Source organism: Anopheles darlingi, chromosome 2 (assembly GCF_943734745.1).
Source record: "Anopheles darlingi chromosome 2, idAnoDarlMG_H_01, whole genome shotgun sequence".
Taxonomy (NCBI): domain Eukaryota; kingdom Metazoa; phylum Arthropoda; class Insecta; order Diptera; family Culicidae; genus Anopheles; species Anopheles darlingi.
Genome location: NC_064874.1, coordinates 12445831 through 12465367, shown reverse-complemented (window position 1 = coordinate 12465367; position 19537 = coordinate 12445831). Strand labels below are relative to the sequence as shown.

At 50.2% G+C, this 19537-nt stretch overlaps 7 protein-coding genes across 9 annotated transcripts in view; 4 read left to right on the top strand and 3 right to left on the bottom strand.

Annotated features, from left to right (window-relative positions):
* The first annotated feature begins 132 nt into the window (after positions 1-132).
* LOC125952523 (peptidyl-prolyl cis-trans isomerase FKBP2) lies at positions 133-880 on the top strand. Its single transcript, XM_049682031.1, has 2 exons — positions 133-416; positions 489-880. Exons 1-2 carry the CDS (start codon positions 261-263, stop codon positions 744-746), a joined length of 414 nt encoding a protein of 137 aa, XP_049537988.1. The 5' UTR covers positions 133-260; the 3' UTR covers positions 747-880.
* Positions 864-1953, bottom strand: LOC125952520 (transcription initiation factor TFIID subunit 12). Its single transcript, XM_049682028.1, has 3 exons — positions 1847-1953; positions 1182-1699; positions 864-1101 (listed from the first exon to the last, which is right to left on the bottom strand). Exons 2-3 carry the CDS (start codon positions 1579-1581, stop codon positions 974-976), a joined length of 528 nt encoding a protein of 175 aa, XP_049537985.1. The 5' UTR covers positions 1582-1699; positions 1847-1953; the 3' UTR covers positions 864-973.
* Positions 1954-2233: 280 nt separating this feature from the next.
* Positions 2234-3877, top strand: LOC125952508 (2-oxoisovalerate dehydrogenase subunit alpha, mitochondrial). The gene is made up of 2 exons (XM_049682011.1): positions 2234-2487; positions 2576-3877. Exons 1-2 carry the CDS (start codon positions 2419-2421, stop codon positions 3818-3820), a joined length of 1314 nt encoding a protein of 437 aa, XP_049537968.1. The 5' UTR covers positions 2234-2418; the 3' UTR covers positions 3821-3877.
* Positions 3878-4033: 156 nt separating this feature from the next.
* LOC125952522 (acylphosphatase-2-like) lies at positions 4034-4845 on the bottom strand. The gene is made up of 4 exons (XM_049682030.1): positions 4513-4845; positions 4427-4443; positions 4251-4360; positions 4034-4170 (listed from the first exon to the last, which is right to left on the bottom strand). The coding sequence occupies exons 1-4, from the start codon at positions 4703-4705 to the stop codon at positions 4056-4058; spliced, it is 435 nt and encodes a 144-aa protein (XP_049537987.1). The 5' UTR covers positions 4706-4845; the 3' UTR covers positions 4034-4055.
* Positions 4846-4992: 147 nt separating this feature from the next.
* LOC125952493 (dipeptidyl peptidase 9) lies at positions 4993-18246 on the top strand. The gene is made up of 8 exons (XM_049681969.1): positions 4993-7144; positions 7219-7495; positions 14669-14948; positions 15031-15979; positions 16064-16414; positions 16488-16710; positions 16798-16990; positions 17077-18246. The coding sequence occupies exons 1-8, from the start codon at positions 6380-6382 to the stop codon at positions 17279-17281; spliced, it is 3243 nt and encodes a 1080-aa protein (XP_049537926.1). The 5' UTR covers positions 4993-6379; the 3' UTR covers positions 17282-18246.
* LOC125952521 (zinc finger protein 512B-like) lies at positions 11448-12516 on the top strand. The gene is made up of 2 exons (XM_049682029.1): positions 11448-11721; positions 11804-12516. Exons 1-2 carry the CDS (start codon positions 11716-11718, stop codon positions 12323-12325), a joined length of 528 nt encoding a protein of 175 aa, XP_049537986.1. The 5' UTR covers positions 11448-11715; the 3' UTR covers positions 12326-12516.
* The window catches only part of LOC125952507 (serine protease inhibitor 88Ea-like), a 95113-nt gene continuing 93799 nt past the window's right edge, over positions 18224-19537 (bottom strand). For all 3 annotated transcript variants that reach the window (XM_049682008.1, XM_049682007.1, XM_049682006.1), the window contains exon 4: positions 18224-19486. In XM_049682008.1, coding sequence (XP_049537965.1) covers positions 18927-19486 — 560 coding nt within the window. In that variant the 3' untranslated portion in view covers positions 18224-18926. The remainder of the gene's footprint in view (positions 19487-19537) is intronic.

Here is a 19537-nt window from a genome sequence, read left to right as displayed (position 1 = left end):
ACAAAAAACTACAGGTTAATCGGACAGCTTTATTGAAATTAATTGAAAAATTCCGCCCCATACTTCGGAGCCAACGGATTTCTGCGAGATTTTGAAATTTTCTGCTGGACTGTCAAAAACGTCAAACCGGAACGCAAAGAAGAAGAAAAAGCGGAAAAACGCGAGGAAAATAAAAACGGAAAATTTTCTTTGCCGGTGAGACTGGAAAATCGCTTTGATATCGTCTAAAGACAATCTTCGTGCCATCGCCTTACCAAAGGATGGAGTTCTCACGTTTGATGCTGCTGTGTCTGGCCGGACTTGCGCTGCTACAGCTTGCCAGCGCCGAAGGAAAGTTGAAGATCGGAGTCAAGAAGCGGGTTGATAACTGCTCGGTTCGCACCAAAAAGGGAGATCTGGTGCACATGCACTACACGGTAAGTAGACGGGAACCTGTCCCACCACCAGCCTCCAAACGGCCTACATCTTCCTCCCCTCTTCTATCGCAGGGCACACTGGAGGATGGCACCGAGTTCGACAGCAGTATTCCGCGTGGTGATCCGCTTACCTTCACACTCGGTATGGGCCAGGTGATCAAGGGCTGGGACCAGGGACTGCTGAACATGTGCGAGGGCGAAAAGCGGAAACTTATCATCCCCCCGGAACTGGGCTATGGAGAGCGTGGCGCCGGAGAGAAGATTCCGCCCAACTCGGTGCTTATCTTCGAGGTGGAGCTCGTGAAGATTGAACGTAAAACCGAGCTGTGAATCACTAGCAATGCCGGTGTGGCCAGGACTGGATAAGGTCCCTCTCTATCTCTTTTCCCATTTTTGCTTATTGTTGTACGACAGAAGGAAAGCAATAAAAAACCAAAAGTAACCATTTCCAACCATCATCAACAGCGGGTTCACCTTTTACGGTATCGTTCGACCATTATTATTATTATCATAATTCTTATAAAGCTTATCGCTAGTTCTAATGCACGGATATGATGCTAGTACTTTTTGATTGCCTTCCGTATGAGAGCGAGTCGCTGCTTGTGCGCCTCTGTCACGGTCGCACGTTTGTACGGTCTAAGCTCATCCGTGCCGAACCCGGGTATCCACATGTTCCAGTTGCGCTCTAGAAAACAGAAAGCAGATTGATTAGATTCGATCCCCTTGCGGCCGCGAACCCGCCTAACAGCAACAGTCATTACGCACCGAGATGTAGCTGAACGTCACGTACTTCCACCTTTGGCACCTTCCGATGCTTCGCCAGCAGACAGGCAGCGTTGACGGTGTTCTCGACGAAATCGTCCGCGATCTGTAGCAGCAGCTCTTCGACCTCTTCGTCCAGCTGCTCCGTTGGATCGATTTCCCGCACAAGCTCCTGGAGGCGCGGTTTGGTCAGGAGCTGCGTCGTTCCGTCGCTTCCACTCGAAGATCCGCTCCCACCCGAACTACCGCCAGCGGACGATGCGGAGTTTCCCTTCGAGATGCCGGTCGTATTCGACGTTCCAAGCGTAGCGTTGTTCGGAGAGGGAGATGCCATACTATCGCCGCTTGCCTGCTGGCCCGTGTTGTGCTGTTGATAATCGATATGGTTGTTTGTTACGGACATTTGGGGAAGGGGGCCAGAGTGGTGGTCAAAGCGGACGACGCGAAAACAGGTGGACACAATGAGGCTTCAAGGCTCGATCGCTCGGATCGGATCGAGCCGCGGGGTTACACCCAAACGCCTGGGAAAGAAGGACAAAAATCGAAAGGCACGCGCGTGAACGAGGATTCGCGAATCGCTACGGGTTACCGGGCACTTTGACTCATTCACTGATTCCTGCACTAGCGGACACTATACCTGATCGGATGGACGCGTGGTCAGTACTTACAAATGGTAGAAATTCCTTGAGATAACGCAATAATCGCAACAGGAACGCCGAAAACCAGATTTCTCCCGCTGCGTGGAAGCTGCGTGGTTTGTTTGTTTTGATCCGCGTCGACTTTGACAGGTCACTGCAGTTGTCATTTTCGAATTTTTCCGTTGGTGCCACGAAAACAGACCGAAACTTTCTCGATTTTCCAACAGTTTCTCTACTTCTACACTATTTCATACATTAAATTTTCATTTTTCAATCATTTTCCATTTACAAATCGCAGTATTTCCCTAAGAAAACGGTAATTTCCACAAATTCGTTGCGCGAGTGTAGTAGTGCTATCGCGTTTTGGTTCCGTTTCGTGTGCGTGTGCTCCAGCACCTTCAATTAACGTAATCGGTCGTCGTCGTCCTCGTCACACAAAAAAGTAAAACTTCCTCGAAAGTAAACTCGAAGTCGCAACAGCCCCAACAACGTGTGTCCTTATCATCTCGATCAACAACAGGAACAGGTGGTTTGACGTAATCGGCGCAGTGGGCTAGGATTTCAAATTCGTGTAGTGCCGTGTCCCGTGTCCCCGCGAAAACATGTCGTTTGTCCGTACCGCCGTACGCAGCGCCCTGGCCAGACGGTCAGCCTTCTTCCGATCGGTAAAGGTAAGACGATGATCGCGTGATCGCACGTTCTACGTCTCAGTACGTTGAATAGTAATGCAAACATCTTTCCTTGTTACCGCCCAATCAGCACCTATCGACCGATGCCGCGCAACCGCAACAGCACGCAGCCGGAGCAGGCGGTGCCAAGTTTCCGGGCGCTCAGCAAGCCTCGTTCGTCACGGCACCGAAGCTGGCGTTACCGGAAACCATGGAACCGTTGTCGATCTATCGCGTGATGAACAGCGAGGGTGTGATCGAGGATGAATCGCAGGATCCCAAGCTCGATCAGGCGACGGTGCGCAAAATGTTCCGTGATATGGTGCTGCTGAACACGATGGACAAAATCCTGTACGAATCGCAACGCCAGGGACGCATTTCGTTCTACATGACCAACTTTGGCGAGGAAGCGAGCCATATCGGCAGTGCCGCTGCCCTCAGTATCGAAGATTGGGTATACGGACAATACCGTGAGGCGGGTGTGTTGGTATGGCGCGGATTCACCATTTCGGATTTTATCAACCAGTGCTACGGTAATGCCGAGGATCAGGGCAAAGGACGCCAGATGCCGGTACATTATGGTTCGCGGAAGCTCAACTTTGTGACGATCTCGTCACCGCTCGGTACGCAGATCCCACAAGCGGCCGGTGCCGCGTACGCCTTCAAGCTGCAACCCAACAACCAACGGTGCGTGGTCACGTACTTCGGCGAAGGCGCCGCCTCCGAGGGCGATACTCATGCGGCATTCAATTTTGCGGCCACGCTGGATTGTCCAGTGATCTTCTTCTGCCGTAACAACGGTTTCGCCATCTCGACACCCTCGGCAGAGCAGTACCGTGGTGATGGTATTGCCGGACGCGCCAGTGGCTACGGTATGGCGGCATTGCGGTTCGACGGAACGGACGTGTTTGCAACGTATAACGCCACCAAACTGGCGCGTGAGTATGTGCTGCGCGAGAACAAACCGATCGTACTGGAGGCGATGGCCTATCGTATCGGGCATCATTCGACATCGGACGATAGTACCGCCTACCGGCCAGCGGAAGAGCTGGAGGTGTGGAACACGGTGGAGCATCCGATCACCAAGCTAAAACACTACATGATCCGGCGCGGTTGGTTCAATGAGGAGGAAGAGAATGAGTTTGTCAAGTCCGTCCGCAAGCAGGTGCTCTCGCAGATCAACCAATCGGAACGCATTCCGAAGCCCAATTGGCGGGAAATGTTCCAGGATGTGTACCAGGATATGCCGAACCATCTGAAAGAGCAGATGCGCGAGATGGAGGAGCACGTAGCCAAGCATCAGGAGCACTATCCGTTGAAGGATTACAAGCAGTAGCTTGCCGAACGATGTCCTCGGTCACCATCGGTCTTCGTCAATTCAGCTCTGAACCTCGTTCACTAAAGTGCATTTATTAGCTGTATATACCGTGTCTTCCGGAAACGAAGAATGATCGAAATTATGCCCACAAAAGCCTTCCGGGCGCTACCATGTACCTTCGGTGCCTTGTTTTATGCTTCAAGCAAATATATTAATCAGTCCATTGACCATTCCTACAGGCTGTCTACATGGCTTAGCGACGAATTGAGAAATCGTTGTACGTGAAGGCTGTCAGCTCCTTCGGTACGTTGAACACTGCCTTATCGATACGGCTAGAGGGACTTCCTTTGGTTTGCAGCCAGTGTTTCCTGCCAAGCAAACCAGCGAACAAAGCATGCGTTAGCGTCGATTGCGGTTGCTAGCGGCGGTTGCTAGTGACGCTACTTACATTTCATTGAAGGCCTTCTCCTCGCCTTCAATCTGTCCCTTCACAGTGCCATCGGCCGTATTCTTGCACCACCCTCGGACTCCCAGACTGGATGCATACTTTTGGGTGTGCTTAAACGGACAACACGACGCCAAAGTGAGTCCTTGTGCTAGCCAATCTATTTATAAAAAACTTACCTTGCGGAAGAACACGCCTGAAACATAGCAATTCAAAGCGTAGATATTAGAACAGCACTACTGGTATCGTCTACCTGAAAACTCACCTTGCACTATGCCAAAAACCTCGAAATCACAGGCCAGCAGTTTGGCGCTCGTCATCCTTGGCTCTCCTTTGGTAGGGCGAACACTAGGGTGAAGGATCTCCCTGGCTTCCGCGGAGCAACCGGCGCCGAATCTTCCCGCCGCTAGTAGTAACCCGGTTACTAAGATTGCGCAAATAAACATCCGTGTTGTCATGGCCTGTTTGATCGCCGAGCTCTGCGCCGTTCGTGGTGAATTACATGGACTATTCGTTTTTGCGGCAAATTCTATCAGGCTATTTTTATCTTCCCAAAACCAACAACACTTCAATGATGTTTCACATCGCTAGTACCTGCTTTTTTACTTTTGCGCAGCATTTTCAATGATTTTTAACACAAAATAAACGATTCCGACCGCCCATCGTGGTGAATCCCGCCCAGGTCGTGGTGGAATCGCTGTCAAACCGCGAAACCAAAACAAAAAACAACAAGAAAACTGCTCCACCAGAAGAAGAAGACCACCGACGACCTGAAAATCCGCCGTCGGTCGTGACCAACAGAAAAAAGGAAAAACATTTTCAAGAAAAACGTGAAAACCCCAGCTGTCGCTTGACACGGACACGGACGGGGCCAGCTCAGCGTGACACGCATAAAGCAGGGCGCAGATCTCGCCAGGAAATCTTCTCCCGCTCCTCCCGCTCCCGCTTTGTGTGTTCCCGAAGAACCAGCAACAGGAGCAGCTGCGGCCACCACCAGACATACCAAGAATGGACAGATCCGCCTAGGGGGAGGATGGAAAATCCGCCACCGAAACGGAAGCACCAACGAGCGACGACGACCGTAAAGTAGCTAGCCCCGCGGGGTGGTGGAAGAAGGAGCAGTGAAAGAGCAGCGAACGAGGAAAGTGAAACGAGCCCGTCCCCCTTGAAAAGAGAAAGTCTATCTCGTCGTGGTCCGTGGCGGTCAGTTTGCCAAAGAAGAGTGAATTTGGGGTCGATGCGAATTTGTGCGTGCGTGCGAACGCGTGTGTGTGCCGATTACGCCGTCAACCCCGAAATTGCGTTGAGGAGCATCTTCCCCGTGTACGACGTGCGTTATCTATCGCTCTGTCGTGCCACAACGCACTCGGCGGTGTCCTACATCAGTTCCTCGGATCCAGCGTGGTGCGTCTTGCTTGGTCGTGATCGTACGTCCGCGCCACTCCCCGATAGTAGGCCGTGGTTCAGCTGCGGTGGTTTGCTGTGATCGAAATCGAAACGGTTCGCCACAACGTAACGATAAGCGGAACCGCATATCGCAGTAACCAGTGGAAAACTGTGACGGCGCCTCCCCCCGTTACGTGTGCGCGGTCCGGTGGGGTTGGAAGTCGACCCCCACGACGACGTCGAGCAAAACAAAGCTCTCGCGACGTAATGCGAAACGCTGATTCCTCGTTGCGTGCCCGTTGATACCACGAGGTGCGCCTAGTTAACGCCAGTGCGATAAGACCCCGAACAACGGGTTCAATGACAGCAGTACACAGGAGATCCGCTGGCTGGTGTTTTACTTCCGTGCGTCTGTGATCCGCCGACTCACCTTCACTGCCTAAAATGTGTACTATTTGCTGCCTCACGCAATCCGGTTAAAGCTTTCGCTGACGTAGCGTACGTCTGGTGCTTCCTCCCTCTCTCTCTGTGTGCTCCCCTTCGCCCCTCTTAAACCAGTCCGTGTTCGTGCTGGTGAACTTCATCAAGGATTTAGCCAGTAACAACGAACTTTCGCGTGCCGGTAGATCGAACCTGGAGGAAAGCTGGGTGATCTATACCTCGGTCATCTGGTCGGCTTACTGTTCGCACCGTTGGCCAACTTGGAGGAAGCGGGCAGTGGACTTTGGTCGAAGATAAGGAAGAAAATGGATGGCACTGGGGGCGGTGGTGGTGGTGGCGGTGGCGGTGGTGGCACAAATGACACCGAGCAATCACTGGTCACTGGTCCAACGCCTCCTAGCTACGCACCCTGCCCGATGGCGACGGATTCGCTCGATGTGCTAGTAGGCAGTTGCCATGGTACCTATCCCGAGTATCAACCACAAACGACGAGCAACGGAACGTCCTCCGGAGGAATGCTAAATGGCTTGCCAACTTCCTATGGTGGCCGTCGGGCCATGGTGACCGGGGAAGCATCGGGTGGCCAGCGGCGGAAGACGTGGTCCGAGCTGAAAAGTATCGTCAGTGAAACGCGCCGACAGATGGCCATCTCGATGGCGGCTACCTTCCCCATGTGTGTCAATTTTCGCACGCTCTCCGATGGTCGCACGAGAGTGTACTTTCTGAGTCCACCGCCGGCCAACGGCTGGGATACGGTACTGTTCTACACCGATGTGCCGGCCCGGACAGCGACCAGCAACGGTAGTCGATCGGATACGCAGCGAGGTGGAGGGGACAGCGAAGGTTCGATGCATGACGAGTCGCAAAGCCGGCTAATGGAGTGGCACCCACTGCTGGAACCGGTGCTCGGTCACCTATCGACGAACAATTCGCGCGAGGTGCAGCTGCTGCTCGAACGGAAGCGTCTCTCGATCTGGGGCATCACTTCGTACGAGCTGCACAAATCGAGCGGCAAGATTGTCTTCCCGGCATGCAACACGCTTTACCAGTGTCTGGACACCGGTTACGGGGTAAGTGGGCTAGTAGTCCCAAGGGCATCACGATCTAATATCTAACCTCCTGCCTGTTGTCTATTCCCCTGCAGGACAGTATGCTGTTTCCGTCGGAACTAAGGATCTTCCAGCGAGCGGCCGCCATCGATCCCCAGATCTGTCCACACAACTCCGATTTGGTGGGGTTCGTTTGCAACGGTGACATCTGGGTGGTGCACACCCACAGCGGTCACAGCGAGCGCCTAACGTATGCGCATGACGGACGACGCTCGTTTGCCGATGATCCACTGACTGCCGGTGTTCCGTCGTACGTGATGCAGGAAGAGTTTAGCCGCTATCAAGGGTTCTGGTGGCAGCCGCAAAGCGACGGTAAGTACCACTCTTGCTCTTGATTTCTTTGTAGAGGGTTACTATAACGATGATGAGCAACCGAAGATGCAACAGAAAATGTTGCTAAACGTGCACTTCGTTGGATTCATGGTCAGTCGTTGGCATTTATGAGTACAGCTTACGGGTGTCCGCCGAGAACCGATACGGATGGGTTGCTTTTGCGACAAATGACGCTTAAAATCGAAACCATTGGTCGTGCGAATGAACATCGGGTTCGGTTTGGTGTAATGAAAATGTAACAGTATCCACCGGCATCCCCTACCAGTCCAGCGGGGTACCGTTGCCCTTCCAAGGCATTCGAGTTGATTGCATTCGTGTGCGCTTGATCGAATTTCCCATCATTCGGTACAGCACCACCTTGTGCCTGCGGATTGGAGGCCAGGGCAGTATTCAATTAGACAAATGGCTTGTATTTGTCCTGTTTAACGATTGGTGCTAGCACGACATGCGATAGGGCGCTTGTAGAGTTGACACTTATGCTACGTGGTATATGAATTCAATGATCGAGACCATTGCTTTTTCGTAAAGTAAATTATTGAGTTATCCCATAAAACATCCTATGGAAACATGTATTTTATATCGAAACGGCTGCCATTTATAATATTCAAATCATATTTAAGCTGAGAACAATTGGCGTGAAATCATTTTTAAGAAGAAAATTTACAATATTCCACCGTTTTAAAATCGGAAATGGGAATGCTTTTCAAAAGAACTTTAGAAAATCGAAGCACCGCAGATCATTAATCGGTATATCTTGTTTCTAATACAGTGCACTTTTTATGTGGCATTGGAACCATTGTATCACAGCAGACTACAACACTGTTGATGAAGTAGCGATAGTAATCCCAGTAAGCTATGCTGCCGAGATAGTCGTAGGTTCTTAGCTGAACTTCTGTTGATGATTCATCTACTCTACCGTATACCGTCCATCTCTCCCAAACGAATGCCCTGCTGTGTATGCATGGCAGCATCACTTGTGTAAAACCCCTGTTGCAACAAACGACCGAGAACTCTCTTGCCGCGATGGGCCAACATATGACCCAGCTACCACTTTTTTTTGTTTTCCTTTTTAAACATTTGTGCAAGATCACGTAGTCCGTAGGCCGTGTGGGCCGCCTCTGCCGTGTGACGTTGGCCCGAAAAAGTCAATGGCCGGCAGCAGTGGAACGAAATTATTTTGGATGCATCTACTATGCGCCTGATCGCGGCACACGCGATCGGTCGGGCGATCTATCATCGGTTGCCTGCCAGCTGCTTGCCGATAAATCGAAACGCAATTTAGCTGGACATAATTAGAAAAGTGAGAGGGCGCAAGAGCGGGAAAGATGCGTGTCGTACTGAAAAGGTGGCCCATCGTCATTACGATCATCATCATCATCATCGCCAATGTGGTGGTGATTGACGACCTTCACCGAGTTAGTGATCCAGCCTGTTGTAGTGAACGTTAGCGCAGCAATGGATGGAAAAGCGAAAATCGAAAAGCGATGCTCCCGTTTTCGATCCACCCCGGTGAAAGGGTCACTCTGGCTACACGCACGCGTGCTGCATCGGCGCCGTGCGCTTGGCACCTTTCCCCTTCCTGTGTGACCTAGTTGCGCCATCAAACGATCGACCCGTATGATCTCCGCTTTTGAGAACATATCAAGCGGTCAGCAGCATGTACAGCGAGCATAAGCGTATCAGCGGAACGATCGTCGGTAACGCAAGAGTTTGCTCTCAAGTGTTTGGCTTAGAGAGGTTCAACATACCGGTTGGATTACTTTAATCGTCACGACTCCCGAGAGTGCGCCAGCTCGTTTGGGGTGTTTGCTGTCGGTAAAACAATTGAATTGGTAAAAAGCCAGCGAAAATGGTAAACCGCAATCATCATTCGATTGCGCACGGTTCACGTGAGGTTCCGTGTGCGGTTGCATTTGCTTGCAATAACCATACGATGAGCTTTTGCTTGGTTGTTGCGTTTGACGCTTGCGATTGGTATGATTGCTGACCACGAATGGTGGTCGAGTGCGGGCCCCGATGGTCCGATTCTGACTGATATGTTGCACCTCCGTGTCAAACACGTGCCATACCGGGCAGATAGTGGCCACCATTGGCAAGCCATTTCACCAACGGCAGAGCTACTACATCATTTTAACAGAGAACATTGTGTGGCTCGCAGCAGGAGTCGTCATGTGTTTGAGGGCCTCATAAGTGCCATGTGCTGCATGAGTGCCTCCAGCAAACACTTCTTGTCGCTATCCTCTCCCGAGCTGTACTGCAGGTGTTTGCTGTCGACCAAAAGAAGAAAAAAAAAATACTAGCGACATGAATCTATGCTTTCCTGCTTAGCATAGTGAATGATTGATTATGCAGTGTGATTAGTGTCTGTATTGAAGGTTGTAAGCAGTTGTACCGCAAATTAGCGAATGATAAGCACGGTGTGTTATGATGGTGTACATTGGAAGTGTAATGATTCGAGTAACTGACGTCCCAATGATTCATGCAAGTAATCGAATCATAAAGGAGCACTAAACCCTCTATTCTTACAGCAATTGTCGATCAGCTTGATGTCAAGAGTTGTATCTAAATCGAAAGTATCGTTGATCTCTTCGATATCACCTGAAACGGTTGTTAAAGAGACTGCTACTATCATGCAGAAGCGGTGGTTGTTCCTCTTCATTTAACAAGAGCACTATCTTGGTAAAAGAAGAAACTTTTAAGTTTCTATAACCAAAGTTCTTTTTTTTAAAAAGAACAAGTATATGAAAAGATCAAAATTGCCTAATTTTGTATAGAAATCTGGCTTTATTAAACGCTTTGTTTTGTTATAAAAATGTTAGAAAGTGGAGTTATTATGGAACAATTTCGCGATGTGTTCTCCAAGAATTGGTCATTTGATCAAGATACGTATAAAATATCGAAGGGCGCAATTTAGTAGATAAATTGCAAATAAACGATCTTTTGCTAGATTCCTAACCGGTTCTAATAAATTATAACAATCAGGAAACACATTGATTTGTTGAAAATAAATCTATTTTTGAATATGTTTACCAATGCGGATTACTTAATAGCACACGCAAACGATCTTGATCGGCTATCGGTGTTACTGGCTTTCTACCCCAGCGATGCCACCGATGACGGCAGACATCCATTTTCACACTTTTATCACCCTCAATCGGGCCTTCGGTGGGCGGCTGATTGACATAAATTATAACAAACGAAAATATTATTCCGTATGCTATTGGTTGTTGCAAATGCCGGCAACGCTCTCGACGTCTGTCGATATTGATCTCCGAAAAGCTACAGGTGCTATGGCCAGCCACTGCTGATCACAAAGCTAACGACGCGTGGCAAATCACTAAAATGCCCACCAACCGTTGGACCGTTTGTTGTAGGGCACACGGTGAAAAGTAATAAATCTTTACGTAAAAGCTCGCACGCGGCGGCAGCGGTTTGATTTATCGCGTCGCGAGCTGATCTGGAAAATGGACTTTCAATGCAGTCGGGCGCCCTCGCAAAGACGACAAAGTTGTCACCGCGGGATCGTTGAGTAAAACACATGCCATGATCTGTAGGACTGTCCATCGACAGTCGCACACGCGTCGCGCACACAACGAACTACACTTTCCCGGACCGTTCAGCGAGTTTTCCGAGCCACCTGGTGCATCTTGCACGAAACACCATGCATCTGACAGCACAATTGGGGCGCTTGGTTGGTCCTTTTTCGAAGAATGAACACGAAACTAACCGGCTACACACGGATGGACGGATGGCAGAGTCTGCTTTGTTGTGCTGTGATGGTGGCGGTGGACCGTTGCGTAGGAAGTGGAGAAGTTGGCCACATCCATTGCCTCAGACGCGCCAGTAGCCCCCTCGGGTGGTCGATGCACGCCACAAAAAGTGCCAATCTCCCTCTCTCCCTCCCCTCCGGCGCAAACAATCCTCCTTGCGAAGTGCCGCCTCTACGGACGCGTCACTGTTTGTGAAGAAGGAAGGGAGCTGAACTATAAAACCGATCGGTGGCCAACGGAGAAGCATCATTCGTCGGTGTTCTCCAGCAAGGCACAGGTCGAACAGCAAAGCAGTGGCAGTAGTAATCTGCATTGACAGGCTTTTGCGCTATAATAGTGTTCAGAAGTGTTTAGTGGTTCTTTCGAACTCGAAAGGTGTGATCGGCTAGCGTGGATCATTCTCAAACTTAAGCTTCAAGTTTGATCAGCATGAAGGTAAGAACGGGAGACGATTTGATTCTACTCCATCCATCGTCTTCTAACGCCATCGTTTCCCCTTTTCCCCGATCCCCGGCAGACTTTCATTGTGCTTTCCATGGTGGTGGCCATTGTGGCCGGGGCTGCCGTCGAGAGTGGCAAAGCCAAGCGCGGTATCTATGACTTTGGCTCGGAGCATGAGTCTTCGTTCGGTGGCGGTGACTTCGGTGGGCATGATTTCGGTGGCCACAAGGAGGAACACATCAAGCACATTACGATCGAGAAGAAGGTCCCGGTACCGTACCCGGTCGAGGTGACGAAGCATGTACCGTACGAGGTGAAGGTACCGTACCCGGTGCACGTGGAGAAGAAGGTGCCCGTGATCGTCGAGAAGAAGGTACCGGTGATCGTCGAGAAGAAGGTGCACGTTGATCGTCCCGTGCCGTACCCGGTGAAGGTCCCCGTCAAGGTACCGGTCATCCACAAGGAGTACGTCGAGGTGCCGAAACCGTACCCGGTGCACATCGAGAAGCCAGTCCCGGTCATCATCAAGAAGCCGGTCTACATCGAAAAGACTGTTCCCGTGTCGATCCACATCAAGAAGAAGTCCCACTGGCACTAAGCGGCGGGTTGTAGATAGGTTTAGCTAGAGATCGTTCAGTGGTGGATCGATGTCTCTCGACCATCTGTACGATTTGAGTTGTTCCTTCCTACTATCTGTTTAAGTCGTTTCTGTTTTTGTAAATAAATTGATGCTTCGAGGAAGCTAACTGAGAGCGCCATGCTCGTCTGCAACCGGCAGACGGTGGCGGAATGTAATCGCAATGTTTGTTCTTCATTTTTTCCAAATTCAATAGCGAGCGCCCAATGACCGATGATTTGTCAATTGGATTCGAATGCATTGATCGAAGTGTCGATAAGATCTTGAACAACATTATCTTACCCACCAGCATCACGTGAACACAGGCCATTCCAAATGGCTATAAGCATAATTACAGCCACCGGGTACACCTAGTAAGGATCGATCACGTAACAGTCCGTTCAGTCATCCCCCAACCTGAGGCTTGATTGTGGGCCACCGTGTCACTATGCCATCGAAGTACGAGTTTCGAACTCGAGCGCACGCGTATGGTCGCACTGGTTTCTCGCCCGTCATGGTGCGCAAATTATCGGGCTTAGCTATAGCCCTCCATCATCTGTAGCCGGCGCGCTAGATAGAATCGATCAATTGGTAGCCGAGCCGGCCAGAGCGATGCCGATGGCAGCGTTTCTTCTGCTTTTCTCTGTGCCAAGCCGCTCGCTACTGCTAATGGACAAGTGCTTAAAACGGTGTGTTTTATTCCTCTGTGTGCAGTGGCTGTGTGCAGCGGCGCTCAGATGAAAGCAAAAGTACCACCAAGGCGTCACCAAGAAGCATGCAATCAGCTGAAGAGTACCAGTTTAGTTTAGTAGGAGGTTAATCTGTCCGTAATTAGGACATCATCAGCAGTGGTACGTGGCATGCCCGTGTTGTGCAACGGAGAGGATGCTCAATTAACGGGGGATGTAAACAAAGTAGTGATGCGCGATCAGTTGGGTGTAAGATCTACCAGAAAGATCTGTGCATTTGTTTGTTGATATCCGTTGGCTAATGGGAGTTTAAAGCATTACTTTCTTGTAAAGAAAAAAAACGATCATGACGCGATGGCCACCTTAGACCGGAGCCACAAACATTGCAAAAAGCCAACAAAAAGGAGGCCTCCGTAATGAGAGGTAGTTTTGTGTAACTTAATTGACAAGCGTTGTTATACTGTTCACCATTTACTATCCATCTCTTTGCGCTTTCTGCGGTGCGGTGCGTTTTGCACGAAATGCGTTCGCCGCCTTGGCCCCTGCCATTCCATTTCGGAGCTCCGACGGTCCGGTGGCACAAGTGGCCGAAAAAGAAGAAATGAACATAGTAAAGCGCACGAGTATCGGTACTCGCCGACCAACACGTGATCCAAGAGAAGCAGGAGGATCAAATGGCAACACGCGGACGGTCATCGTGAAGTGGCACGACCGTCCCGGATTGTTAACTATCCCGTCTGCATTCTGCACATTTGCTTGCTAATGAGCGGCGCATTTTTCTAGAAGTTTGTCGATTGTGCACCACATGCGGTGTACGCCATTACGCCACGCTTTTCCTTTTGCTGTGCCCAGGCCAGTGCGCTGGCTTTCTTGGTTGCTGCTGTTCCCTCTTCGTGCCACAGTGAGTGGCACAGTGGTGGTATGGTAGTGGCGCCTACCAGTTACTCCCATTCACGCACCACGCATGCCAGACGCATAAAGGAGTGTGCTCCATACGATGATGTTTCGTGCAAAATGACGCAAAATGCGGACGCCCCAATGTGCAGTGAGTTTAATCAATTAAAGGCCAATGTGTACCATCGGCGAATGTACAAATGTGTACTACGATAAAATGTTACGATCGTGTGTTCAGACTAATTGTACTGTTGCCATCATATATTTACCGATCGATTGCTTGTTTGAACAAATTGTTACAAATTTATATCGAACGTATTTCGGAAGCGCAAAAGCATTGTAAAACGACTAATTACAATCGAAGGGGTGATCCCACTTGTAGATCCTAAGGCCCCTGGGCAGCAAAACAATGTGTAAAGCACCCAAGGGTTAAGAGTGAGGGAAACGGGGCTGGGAAACAGTAAATAAACTCCGGGCCCGTCCCGACTGAATCATTAAAATCCTACTTGTAGATCCGCTAAAGCTCATTCGTTAACTATTTGGTTGTCGTTTCTTTCTAATACCCACCCTCCAGAGATCATTGAGATATATTGCTTACTTCTGCTGCTGCTTACTTCGATGGATTTTGTTGAATTAATATACATACAATATCATAAAAACGACCAGAATATGATTACCTTAGCCCTAGTGGCTTTTGACCTGCTATTTAATCAAATGTCCCTTGTCTTACGACTTCTTACAGATGAGATCTATCGCATCGTGTACGAAGAGGTTGACGAAAGTGACGTTAGTCTGTACACGTTCCCATCGTCCCAATCATCTGGACGCGATCACGAAGAGTACCGCTTTCCACGGGCCGGCACACCAAACGCAAAATCGAAATTAAAGCTCGTGCAATTCCGATTGTCGGAGAACCTGCGCATCACGGATATCTGCATCAAGGAGCTCCAGTGCCCACTGACGTTCGCTTTTCCGTGGCTCGAATATATCGTACGCGTTGGCTGGACACCGGATTCGAAATAGTACGTATAGAGCGCCTCGTCGATTGCGTAGCCGAGCTCAGCTTATTGACACCATCTTTCTTTTCCTCCTGCTATACTACAGTGTTTGGGCGCAGCTGCTCGATCGTCCGCAGCAGCGTCTCGAGGTGGTGCTGTTGCCGGTGGATAACTTTTGCGAGATTTACAGCAGCCTATCCTCATCACCGAACTGTGGCACAGTAGGAGGTAATCATACTGCTGCTAATACTCATCAAGCGACCACGGTGCCATCGACACAATCGCAACAGCAACAGCAGCAACAGCAGCAACAGCAGCAGCACCAGCAGACGAATGCTCAATCCTCTACCACGGGTTGGCGTTCGCCGCTCGATAAAAGCACTCGACCGATGCAGGTCATCTACTCCGAAACTTCGAGCAGCTGGGTGAACGTGCATGAGCTGCTGTACTTCATCGAACTGACCGATCAGGACGTCACGTTCCTGTGGGCTTCGGAAGAAACGGGCTTCCGCCATCTGTACTTGGTCACTTCTAGTCTCGCTGCCGACGGCAGCAACAGTAACACCAGTACTATCACCACTAGCACCAACAACAGCACCACCGGGAGCAGTAGCAACAGTCACAGTAGTAGCAATAGTAGTTGTAATAGCAATACTAATAGTAACGCCAGTGCTGGCAGTCATCCAAGCGTTAGTGTCACTCCTGGAGCGGTCACTCAACAGCAGACTGTTGGTGCCGGTACTGGTGCGGAACTGAACAGCAATAATGTCTCGAGCGCGCAGAAGACGACAACGGATCACAGAACGCTTCCCTCGATAGACGGTATCGGTAGTACGCTGATGCCACGGATCGTCAGCAAGGTAGCGTTAACGGCGGGCCGCTGGGAAGTGTTGGGGCGCAACGTATGGTACGATCGCGTGCATCGGCTTGTCTACTTCATGGGACTTCGGGAGACACCACTCGAAAAGCATCTGTACGTAGTAGCCCTTGCACAACCGAACGTACTCCGTTTGCTCACTATGCCCGGTTACTCATTTACCGTCGATTTCAATGATGTAAGTACATGGCCGGTGCAGTGGCCATTTGACATGTTCTTGACGTTTTTTTTTTGTTGGATTATTTTTATCTCGCGCCCCCAGGACTGTACGATCTTTCTGCAAACGTACTGCAATATCTACACGCTGCCATCGTGGGAACTGATTAGGATAAGTCATGATGGTGCCGAGACAGAACCAGGACGTCCGCCCACCACGGGCGTTCCGGTTTCGGTGGATGCACTTGAGCTGATCTCAGTGGGCTACCTGGGTGAGGGTGGACCGTCGGAAAATACTCAGTACAATCCGTCCATCCACAGCCCGCGCATCTCGTCCGGCGATGTACTGTACGCGATGGTGTTCAAGCCGCACAACTTCACGCTCGGCGTCAAGTACCCGACCGTGCTGAATGTGTACGGTGGTCCGGAGGTGCAGACGGTTAGCAATACGTTCAAGGTAGAGCCCCTCACCATTACCATAAGCCATCCATGATAGATGCTTAACATAGAGGATCAATTCTATTTTGCAGGGTATGCGGCAGCTGCGGATGCATATGCTTGCCTCACAGGGTTACTGTGTGGTGTGTGTGGATTCCCGTGGCTCCCGGCATCGAGGCGTCGAGTTTGAGTCGTACATCCGGTGCCGTATGGGTACGGTGGAGCTGGCCGATCAGGTCGAGGTGCTACGCATACTGGCCGATCAGCTCGGCTACATCGACATGGATCGGGTGGCCATACACGGTTGGTCTTATGGTGAGTAGCGATGACGATGAAGGTATTTCCATCTCCCCCGGGGGGGTCCATGTTAACCTATGTCCTCTTAACGATTCTCATCCTTAGGTGGTTACCTGAGCTTGATGGGTTTGGTACAGTATCCGGATGTATTTAAACTGTCGATCGCCGGTGCCCCGGTGACTAGCTGGGAGTACTACGATACGGGCTACACCGAGCGCTACATGGATCTACCGGACAACAATCGGTCCGGTTACGTAGCTGGCTCGGTGCTCAACTACATCCAGAAGTTCCCGGACGAGTAAGATATCGAACAAATTGAGGCCGCTGCTGCTGTTGCACGAGAAACACTCACACCGTTGCCCTTCTTTCCCCTCTCGTTTGTAGAGACAACCGGCTGCTCATCATTCACGGATTGATCGATGAGAATGTTCACTTTTACCACACCTCGCAGTTGGTCAATCGATTGGTGCGTGCCAACAAACCGTACCAGCTGCAGGTGTACCCGAACGAGCGCCACTCGCTGCGCAATCTGGAAGCGAGTAAGCACTACGAGACGAAGCTGCTTTCTTTTCTGCAGAATCACCTCTGAGCAACGGCACCAAGACCCCGGGTGATGGCCTCGAGAGGATCGCGATTGCGGGTATGGCTTGTACGCACCGTTGGTGGGTCGTGCTGTTTTGGATACCGCCGAAATGCCCGCCATCCGCCTGCCTCACCCACGGTGTCGTGTTCTTCCTGGATGTCCAGCTACTCATCGTCTGCTGTTGCTGCTGCTGAATCTCGGTCACGCTTCACACCTGTTGCAGATTTGATCAGAAGATGGCGCCTGTTTCGTCTCCGACCACAATTTGGCCAGCACCACAAGCAATGATCATTGTACTTTGGCGAAAACTCCTGTCCTGCCTGCTAGTGCTACTGTAGTTACATATTTCTCCTCCATATATATATCTCTCTCTCTCTCTCTCTTTCTCTCGCTCGTTTTCACAATGTAAGCTATAATGTGTTAACGATCGCGCTTGATCCTGAGCGATAGTGAGATTTGTGAGTTTCGAAATATTTAAATCGAGATTAAGAGACGCTGACACTGAGTCTTCCGGGCTCCGTGGAGCTTTCGCCGTTGCACTGCTTCATTAGCAAACAAAAAACAGAGCAAATCATCCTGCTCATTTCGTCCCGTGCAAGTTTATTGTGTGAATGCTAGGGTTCTTTTGAAGAAGTAGTCAGATTTAGGCTAGTGTTGCTCGTTGATTCGTCTTTTATTCGTGTCTTGTCTAAAACTTCTTTTCACAAATTTTATTCCCACCCATTCTGTTGATAAAATCCGGTACGATCACGAGCGGAACCAGCTGGCCAGCGTGTTGGCTAGATCCGTTTGGTGTTTTGTTTTTTTTTAATGTGTGTCTTGGTTGTTGTCACGGCACACGGGTCTGCTGCTGCAGCTGTGCCATTCACTGCTTGTATGTCCACCACCCCGCGTCGCCGTGTTTCATTGTTATCTTTTATGTGTAGAAACTTTTATAAGAAAATATAAACGATTTATAAATATATCTGAAATGGAGATTGTACACACTTGCTCGCTACCTTGCTTGCGTCCGTGCGCGTGTGTGTGCTTCGCGATCGGGACACAAGCGGCTGCCCAATTGCTGAGGATCACTCATGCGAATGTTAAATGCATATCCACATCATCGGTGTCACATCTGCCACCGGTGGAACGGTGGAAGAAGCTATAAATATTTAAATATATATAGAAACCTGCTTTATCAAATTGGCAAGTCCACCGAGAGGAGATTATTTTAAATTCGAAAAAAGCCAAAAGTCAGGCAGAGTTTGTCGTGGTCATCAATTGCTTCCTCATCCGCTCTCATATCAATTCGTACAAAGAAAAGCAGCAGCATGACTGCATGTTTTCAGATTTCTCTTGTTCGATTTTTTTATTTTCTTTGTAAAAGTAACTACTCGCAGTAAATTATTTTAAAAATTGGGAGGGAATCGCGATGAGGCGCACCCCGCATTCTCAAAGAACGGAAACCACTGTGGGCTCTCTCTCTTTCTCTCTGCAGTTCCTGGGGTATCTTTTGTGTCAAATATCCTTCGTTTTTTTTCCTTTGGTCCTTACTTCCGCCCCACTCCACTCACTCACTCACCCTCCTATTTGTCTTGTCTAGCTTTCACCTTCCAGCGGGGGGTTTCTTAAATAAATTAACCAAAAAATCGTCGATGGTCGCGGTCCAGCTCTACTTCTCCGGCTGACGGTAGACACCATTGAACAGGACGGAACGGCTCGTGAAGTCGTAGATGACGAACACGAACGGATGGTTACAGTGGAACATGGCCGGATCGGCGGGGCGCGATGATCGGAAGCTGAATGCTACCGTAGCCGAGGCCGCAACCGAGCCCTCCTCGTTGACCTCGATCTTCGATTTCTGCAGTATCTCATCGAACCAGATCGGTTCCTGTCCGGCCGTAAAACCGGTGAAGTTAGCCGACTGATCGAACAGCTGGCCCATACCGAGACGCTCCAGGACCGGCTTCATCTCGACCTGTTTCTCGATGCTGAACTTCGGCAGCTTCACATCAACCTTACGCGAGATACCATCGTTCACCACCTGGTGCAGGACATCGGTATTGGCGGCAAGCCGTGCGAGCAGCTTCGACAGCGCATCCGGTTCGTATGGCGGCAGGAACACAAACATCGACACCTGATTCATACTTCCGGCACTGTTGCTATCGTCATCCTGGCCACCGAAACTATAGGGCAGTTCCAGGATGTGACATCCGAGCTCCTCGTTAGCGGCTATAAAACCCAGTAAATGAGCGTGTAAGTAAAGCGCGAAACCAGTATTCC